The sequence below is a fragment of the Rhopalosiphum maidis genome, chromosome 2 (genome assembly GCF_003676215.2).
Source record: "Rhopalosiphum maidis isolate BTI-1 chromosome 2, ASM367621v3, whole genome shotgun sequence".
In the NCBI taxonomy this organism is placed as follows: Eukaryota; Metazoa; Arthropoda; class Insecta; order Hemiptera; family Aphididae; genus Rhopalosiphum; species Rhopalosiphum maidis.
The window spans coordinates 45,224,871-45,234,623 of NC_040878.1; the positions used below are offsets into that span (position 1 = coordinate 45,224,871).

A 9,753-nucleotide genomic window follows, 5' to 3' on the forward strand; every position below is an offset into this window, starting at 1 on the left:
CGGTATTTCAGTTTATTTCCAATTATGTCAGAGAGGCACCGCCGTTTTACGTCGTCTCTGATTTTGTACTTGTGTACACAAATTACACACACTGCGTATGTACGCGACTGGTTAATTAAGTAGAATTACGCATGCGCAATAATCATAGTGAGGCACGTTTTGTCATCGCCTCTACGTACTGAAAATAGATTTACTATTATAGTTAGCCCGCAGCCATGGCTAAGGGCACTGCGACAGTGCGGCACGTTCAACAACAAAATAAACAATCAATTGTTATTGTTGTAATAATTTATATATATATATATATATAAAAATGTATAATTAAAATTATATTATAACTATTTTTATATTTTTAAAATCCATTCGTACTGTTTAATTTTTGTTATGATAAGGGGGGGGGGTATACATAATTCGCCTCACTAAAAAAATACAACCAAAACCGCCACTTCAGATAACATTCCATGCGTATTGCACATTACAGGTGGCATTCAATGAATGTTATCAAATAATATCCTATGATATTGTTACCAAATTACATTTTCATAACATTTAATTTTACTCTAAAAATATTTCAGAAATATATTAAGCAAATAAATAAAATATTATCAAAATAATTTATATTTCATGAGTCATGATTAATTATTTATTGTTATTCATAATTTTTTTATACATAGTACCTATATAGGTACTACTGTAAAATATGAAAAAGAACAACAATTTAATTAAAATTTTGAAAACAAAAAAATATTTAAATATACTGAATAATTTATCTAATAAGTCTTGAAATCTTATTAAATTAACAATTAATTAATTCTACATTGTTGTCCAGTTTACCCTTACACAGCGGTAAACGTGTGTACAAGTCATAGCGGAGGACCAGTATGGTGTCCACATGATATGTATACAATACGTATGCGATATTATATAATTTGAATTATTTTACACACCATACAATAATACATTTTATATTCAGACTATAATACATTTGTGTCTATATTATGGAAGAAAAACCAAATGACCAATGTTAACACTACTTAAACTTTGGTTTTTATTGAAAAAATGTTCGTGTTTGGCAAAAAAATAAATCTCAAAATGATATTTATTTTTTTATCAGGCGATTAAACAGCTGATTATTTTTTTCTTACTTTAATTCAAAAAAACTTAAAATTGATCGTTATCATTATAAATTATGTATATGAATTTAAGAAAATTAAATAACAATACGAATGATTGATTTTGTAGTACTTAATTATATTTATTTAAGCGATCCCATTTTGAGAACTACTGTCCGTGGAGTTATAAAATTATCTAAGATTTGTCAAGTTTTGATCCAAATTTTTGTTTTTCGATTTTATCAGATTCATTGAATTTAGATTTATCAACATAGAGAGGCAAAACCATTTAAATAATTTATGAAAAACAATATAGTCAGCACTCAGCAGTGAAAGAGTTGTCCACTATCCAACTACAAATTAATATTATTTTTTTCCCTCTATCAATTGAATTACACGAATAATGAAGCAGAAGTATAGTGGACTGTATTTTGTCTTGATATTCGCTAGGTTCCCGTTGATAGTAACCGCTGAACCTTATTAAATCTCAAGTATACCGTCTGATCCCACACCCGTACTTAAACACATGTATTATCTATCACGTTGATAACGCAGCTCAGGAACCGTCCAGAATCGTTGGTGATTGGTTATTACACGTGAGATTACGCTGACCGCAATCTATGGTTGGTTATTACGTTCTGAGATCATGACGTCACTTGGCGACGTCCGGTGGTGGTCGCCATTAAGCACAAGGACATGCCTCGTTTTGTTGAAATGATGCCGATTGAATTCCGGTATAATAGTGTTACACCGTCGTGTAGCATGATTAATCCCTTATTTTATTGAATAAAACCACATGGTTTATATAACAGTTAGTATCAGTAATCTAACGAGTAATCCAATATATATGTGCCGTTTTAGCTTATCACAAAATTCGACGTTGTTACGTGCACAACAACCATTACGAAATTAAAGTAATAATTTATCGTTATCACCGAATGTGTCTGTATGATCACCACGAAGAGTTCGATTGAGCAAGTCTGTATCTTACTGAAGCCGGTCGCACATCACATAATAAATAACTGCGGCTCACATAGACGACAGAACTAGAGGATTAGTATAGCATTTATTCGCGACGATTGGTATGTTCGAATGCCGACCGGTATAGTGACCGGAATGCTCATGTGGTATGTAGCAAATGTTTGATGGGGACCCTAAATTAACACGTGATAGATATTAGGTTAATATAATTCTATAAATAATTTCATTATAAAATAACATAACATTGCGAATTTTAAAAATAACAATACACTGAATGACGAGAGCAAATATGTAAAAATAACACTCGGCAGTTGTAATTAAAACAATTAAGAATATCAATTCAACAAATGGTATACTTCAATAAACTTATAAATACAAAAAGTGTTCGGTGACGTCCACAACGTAAACGAATAAAAAAGTACAACTTGCATGGATGGCGGCTCAAAGCCGTGGTCAACAGCAATTCGATACATCGCGAGGATAAGCCCGTGGAACGACGACGTTCACGTCGCACGATGGGTCGGTGACAAATAACAGAGAACCGTCGTGGCGGTGAACCAAAGGGCATGTAGATAGTCAGTGTCCGAAGCCAACGGAGAAAGAAATTTGTTTTAAAAACAGTCTGTGTTTGAAGCAGGGCGGCTATGAACTTAGACCAAAGATAAAAATGGTGAGCAATTTAAACACCAGGTTTGAATAACAAGTTTCACAGTGAACAACAAAAAATACAGACGTTTCGGCTAAAAAAAAAAACAAGTCATTCGCATTACAATTTGGGCTCTAAGCTAATCGCATAGCTACTACTATTATAATATAATCATAAATAGGGGTTTAATCGAAAGAAACGTTTTTAGTAAATTAACAGTTAGCTATAGCTAAGATACTTCAGAAAGTTTACGTGGCACCACTCAAAGTGCTGAGATCGATGTCAATCGCATATCTTTTGAAATAGGTACATAAATTCTTATATTACATAATTATTATCAAATACTAAATTAATATAATTATATATTGATACAAACATTAAGTGTTTATATCGACAGTATCAAATTAATAACATTAAACCATTATTTGAAGCTACCCAAGAAAAATAAACGATTACATTTTTACTCAACATTATTATAAAATGCATGTATTAATTGTCATTACTCATTACCTATGTGTAAATATGTAAAAGTATGTTCAAAAATATTAAAAATAAATTTAGTGTTTACAATAATTAAAATTATTATGTGAATTAAATAAATATGAAATATTTTACTCCCTTTCTATCATGTATAGTTGAATTTATAAGCTGATACGATTCATTTTCCGGTTCTAGAATTTAGTAGAACAGACACTATGGAATATGACATGTTCATCACCTGAAAAATACCAGTTGTATTTTCTGTGGGTACATTGTGGTTAAGTAAAAAAAAAATAAATAATAATGCAATACGGCGGTAACTCTAAATAACCTTTAAAATACTTTTAAACAGCAAATTTTTATAATATTATCAATTAATTATGATAAAATAAGTGCTTACATTGGCAAACATTTCTAGATTTATGATAGACGTTGGTGAAACTTTCATCACTCGCCTGTGAGCCGAATTCATGGTCATGGCCAATAACAACGTCTTTTTAAATTTTAAATCCAATGTAGTCCAATTACTACTGTACAATCCAAAATTCACAGCAGATTTCTGCCAATAGAAATTGTCAACATATTTTACAAATTAAATCGGTAGATAATCTGATACCATTTAATTTATTTTTTGTTTACCTCGGTTTCTATATAATTGAAGACATAGCAATACAAAAATAGTTGAATAGTAACTGACAAAAAGCCAAAGAATGCTTTTAAAACAGGTCCGGATATGATTGGAAATCCCATAAGATACGTCTAAATAAAAATGAAAATACAAATATAATTTATGAAACATTATTTTTGAAAAACATAAAACACTTACCAATGAAGTGAGAAATATTAATGTTATTACTGAATATGAACCACTGATTATTTGTAATAGTACCGCAGGCTTAATTACTTCAAAAAAATCATCATACTTCCTATAAATGTATGTGAAAAAATATAAACTGATTATAGTACTTATCATAGTCATGCTTGCACGACAGTAGTAAGGTGGTGTAATAACTCTCTAAATATGCTTCGTTACATCAATATTATTACATTGTCATCAGAGCATGTGCTCAACACATTATCAATTTTATCATATTATATTGATTATTATTTTGTGTTAAATGATGTATGATTTTAAAATAAAAGTGTTGTTATAAATCTTATTAAAAGTAGGTAATTAATAAATAATAAAGGATACATCCGAATAGAATAAAACATGGCGTAGTCGTTAATCTAAATTAGATTCAATTGGATGAAACCTGTGATAGTCGTGCGAGATACTGAGTGTAAAAATAAATAAAATTAAAATTAATTAAATAAATTGAAGAATTTAAGGTCCATAAAAATAGAGTGCAATTATAAAAAAGGTAGGCAAGTGGGTATCGCTCTGCTGTATAGTAGAGATGGTGAGTAGGTTACTGGTCTCACTATAATGGATGTGTTAAATTTGAATGCAATGACAGGTATTATTGTATGCGAATAACGATTCTGAACGGATATGATTTGTCAGTCGATAATAATTAGTAGGATATATATTATATTATTACTTATATAATATTGTATATTGTAATATATCTTTATTTTACGCGATATCGTTAAAAATTAAATTTCATACGCTCATAAATTTTTTTCTATATTAACGCTGGAAATTTTTTTTACAGTTATTCGAAGGAAAACTTATGGATAACCTTATTTGGGTTTTTTAACCTTAGGTAAAAATCAGAAAAATTTTATGAATTTTTAACTTCAAAAATTCCTTGGAAATTTTCGCGATTTTGATATATTTCGTAAACATTTGAACTTTAAATGCTTATCAATAAAAATTGTGACTAACGATTTTTGATTTTTTTTACTACAAGAATTACAATTAATAATAAACCTTGTATTAAATTTTAAAGATTATTTAGAAAACCAAATTTTTTTTTATAGGCATTTAAAAAAAAAAACAACTAGATAAATTTTTCTTTTCAAAGAGGGGCTGATGTCAAAAATCAAAGCATTATTACTCCTCCAAAACACAATGACAGACACAAAAGTAAAAAAAAGAACACACATCATTGTAAAATCAATACATTCATCTCTCCGTTTAGAATTTAAAATGATAAATAAAAATACAATTATTACAATTTTTTTTTATTGCCATGCATTTCCTTACTTTATGTGATTTACCACATCTATTGCAATCATTAATATAATTAACATTTTTAACATTTGACTTATTAAATTTATCTGATACCTTTTTCATTTAAAATTAACTAAATAAATTGAAGAATTGAAGGTCCATAAGAATAGAGCTCAATAAGCCAAATTTCAAATTCACTTCAAATGTCCGGAAATCTGGCCGAAAATTTTCGTACATTCAGATAAAATGTTCAGATTTATTTTGATACAATAACTAAGACGCATTTTAAAAAAACTCAGGTAAATATTTTATTAAATTTATTAGGCCCTGAGGCTCTAAAAATGTATAATATATTAAAATCTAAAAAAATGGTGTCTGCAAAGTATTGAAAGCTATGGAAGCATATTGCATTCCAAGAACAAATAAGACAATGGAATTATACAAATTCTTCTCCCGTAAGCAAATGAAAGGCGAACAGTTCGACAAATTTTATGCTGACTTGAGAGAGCAGGTGAAATCGTAAGGTCTGGATTCGTGTGAAGATAAATTATTAAAATTACAAGTAATTTTTAGTAAAGAACTAAATTAAAAGTAATTAATAAATAATAAAGGAAACATCCAAGTAGAATAAAACGTAAGGGGTAATTATTATGAATAATATCACAAAAATATTATAATATTATATAGGTAATTGATTATAATGAATTCGAACATAGAAAGATGACTGAACATTCATTACTTTGATGTAAAACTGTTATTTGTTTTTCCTAGGAAACTGTTTTTTGCCCTTGACGATAGACACTATACCAATTATATACACAGTATAATACAAGTAATATTCGTAATAAAATAAAATAAATGTGCTATTATAATATTTTGTTATTTAACAAAAAATATTATCACTTTTATTGTGAAAAACCAAACACAATAATAATTAATTGCGTTGGAGCCGATGTCAACATTGACATTCGACACATAGTCTACAAATGAATACTTTTGTCAATTTAACGACCCTTAGTGGTGGCCTCGATGGGTTAACTATAATAATAATTTATGAAATTTATTCGAATTAATTTTAATAAAAAATTGACCTGAATCAATCGATCCATCAACTGCTCCTTTACTTCAGTAAACCATAACTAAATTAAACAATCTTATCCATAATGTTTGATATAGTTGTTATCTCATAATTTTATTCAAAATGATACCTTTAGGTACAATATAATTTTAACTAACTTATCGTACTCATGCAAAATTCTAATTATATAATATTTTACACTCACTTTATTAATTTTTGATTAAATTGTATGTGGTTGATTAATTCAATATTATAACAATGCGATTTATTATTATAATGATTCTGTATCATACGATTATCTGGAACAGTGATCAATTCAAAAATTATGTATAGAATAATACATTTGCTCAATAGTTGGATTGTCATATACATAAATCTTAATTTTTAACACAATACATTTTTAATCTACCGCTAATATGTTTTTCGTATAGGACCCGAAATCTTTATAGAAACAATCTTCACAAAATATTTAATAATGTTAAGTTCATCGCAATCGTGTTTTTATCAATCAGCGAATCAGCGAATCATTTTCTGTCTGTCTAATTTAAATATAATTAGAACAACATTTAATTGTCCTGGACACAAATTTTAAGTTATTAGATCATAAAAAAAATATTAGTCAATAAATGATTTGTACCAGAAACAAGTTTTAAAATAACAAATATATTTGTTTACGAGTTTATTATGTATTATGTATTATATTAGTATTTTGTTTTTCTTTGCATTTGAATTATTAATAAAATAATTATACAATTATCCAGTGTACTCGTATCTTACAACGAATTATTTTCTATGCATAGTTCAATTTTCTAAATATTTATTCAAATATTCGACTTATACAACAATACCATAAACTAGACTATACTCATATATACATAAAACTATACTATACATTCATTACAGTATATAAACGCAACGAATTCACTCAAAATTATCAATTTTAATACATTCGCTACTTCTTTTAACTAATTTTTATTTTTGTAATTTGACCAATTTTTTTAAAATAATTAATACTTTAATATGTGGTTTCCAACAAATAAAAATATCATTATTTGTGGTGTATTTTTCTGTATACAGTGAAAATTATTTATTAATTCATTAAGATTTCACCGGTTAGATACAAAAATTTAATGGTACGATTAAACGGCTATAGGTGGCACTGCGTAAGCTAGGATTGCTACTTTAACCCACGTAGTATAGGGATTATTCATGTTTTTTGAAAATATATATATATATATATATATATATATATATCAACAATGAAAGAAGAAACACTGAAAACATTAGCTGTTCTCAAAATAGAATCGGAAATCACTAGAAAATAATTAGACTAATAAGATAATAGATATTATTGAAGATTTTGCCAATTAGTAATCTAGAAAACTAGAACCATTATTAAAGGTACTTATTGTATTCATATTTTTAGATTTTTTTTTTTTACAATGTATAATATTATATGTTGTTAAAATGTTAAATCTGGATTTCAATAATAGTAATTAACACATGACAATTTGACAAATTAAAGCGAAATAAAGAGTTATAACTAAAAATACATTAAGAGGACACCATACCCACTACGTTGTCTCTGTCTTACTAACGTATATCATAAAAAAATTTCGTTCAACAAAACACATTTTGTAATATTAACTTTAATATTAGAGTAAATTTATCTATTATAAAATTTAAAGGTAAGAATATTATCTATAGAAAATGATATAAACTATGATTGATATTATCATTTTAAAGTGAGTTGTGAACAATTTAAAGTTGTAATATTTTATATAACTGTGACTCACTTTAAAATGATAATATCAATAAAAGTATCTCATTTTCTAGACAATATTCTTACCTTCAAATAATTGATAATAGGTAAATATACCTACTCTAATATTAAAGCTGACGTCGCAATATGTGTTTTACTGAGAAAAATTTGGTATGGTTTACGTTAGTAAGACAGAGACAAATATATCGGGTATGGTGTTTTCTTTAGCAAAATCAAAAAAGTTGATCTTTTATTGGGGGAGGGGGGGGCGTAACGATATGGTTGACCCAGGACACAAAAATTGTAAATACGGAGCTGTATATAACAAAACTACAAACAATTAACCTGCGGTTTTACGATAAAATTAATCAAACTGATTTATATAATATGTTAAATAAGAATTAAGTTTTTCATGACATTCAACCAGTTTGGATCCCTCAAAATCTATTCGAAAATCCATCCCTATAAGTATTAATATAATAACAACTGCTAGGCATGAACCTGCGGTGTGCGTTGGCGGCGGCGAATGGTCACGATGGCCAATGGCAGCAAAACTATCCGATAAGATGCGGAACTGTGCGTTGAACGTGAAACGCATTGTCATCACGTAGCTGTCGAACAGCAACCAACTAAACACGTTAACGAAACACACTACCATCTCGACGCCGTAGATGAAAGCCCAGACGGTCGGCGCGTTGTACACGGTTACCGGCACCGGCAACCAGATGTTGAAGATGGTAATTCGGTAACGGGACACGGTACCGTCCGCGTTGGTCACCGACAGGTAGTCGTCCATCAGCGATAGCGGTGTCAACATCCAGATGAAGCACGTGACGTAGCTAAGCACGACGAACGTGCGGAGTACCGTGGACAGAGCCGTCCGTGCCTGGTGCGCCGCGCGCTGGTCTCGGAACCCGCAGGACGTGAACTCGTACCGTGCCGCTTCCAGGCCGTCGCGCAGCCTGTCCGCGTTTGTCACCAAAACGAACCCCTTGGACAGGCATAGCAAGGCGTTGGATATCATGGTTGTTGTGAACGCGAACTTCTGCAAATCGTTTACCGCGAAGTACAAGCCGACCGACTGTATGATCTGCACAACGAATGACATAATCATGGACGCCATGTACGCTATCCTGTAGTACCTGTTGGCCCCAGGGGTAGGATTGAGTATTTGATGCAGACCGATCGCTTTAAATAGCCGTTTGTCCACGATGGTTAGGTCTTCCGATGCCGTCGTCATTATTACAATAATTTCCGGAAACGGTCTCTATGGACGTATAATAATATTATTGTAATAAGAAAAAGTTATTTCTGTCCAGCCGAAAGGTTGGAAAATAACCTTTTTTCCATCCGCCGACGGGCGGTAGAGTGCCCCACGTAGCTTCTGGAAAGTTTATTGTCCAGATCAGATCATTAAACATGAACGTATCGACATGTTTTATCTATTATATATAATACTTCCGGTCTCTGCGTGGGCTCGTTAGGGAACATAATATTATGAGTACATTACCAGGTATATATAGGTATTATTACTACACCACGTTGATGTGATGTGTTTTTAAAATATCCGTCATC

General features: G+C 30.0%; 1 protein-coding gene across 1 annotated transcript; it reads right to left on the bottom strand.

The window, feature by feature from the left end:
- Nucleotides 1–3,361: 3,361 nt before the first annotated feature.
- LOC113552479 lies at nucleotides 3,362–9,418 on the bottom strand. Its single transcript, XM_026955355.1, has 6 exons — nucleotides 8,663–9,418; nucleotides 6,622–6,698; nucleotides 4,046–4,145; nucleotides 3,859–3,978; nucleotides 3,620–3,778; nucleotides 3,362–3,457 (listed from the first exon to the last, which is right to left on the bottom strand). The coding sequence occupies exons 1-6, from the start codon at nucleotides 9,416–9,418 to the stop codon at nucleotides 3,398–3,400; spliced, it is 1,272 nt and encodes a 423-aa protein (XP_026811156.1). The 3' UTR covers nucleotides 3,362–3,397.
- Nucleotides 9,419–9,753: the final 335 nt, after the last annotated feature.

Excerpts from the sequence above, each read along its gene's own strand:
- LOC113552479 (XM_026955355.1), bottom strand. The coding sequence starts at position 9,418 with ATGACGACGGCATCGGAAGACCTAACCATCGTGGACAAACGGCTATTT. Across the intron at positions 3,779-3,858 it reads TCAATTATATAGAAACCGAG|AAATCTGCTGTGAATTTTGG; the intron begins GTAAACAAAAAA and ends TTCTATTGGCAG. Across the intron at positions 3,458-3,619 it reads ATCTAGAAATGTTTGCCAAT|GTGATGAACATGTCATATTC; the intron begins GTAAGCACTTAT and ends GGTATTTTTCAG.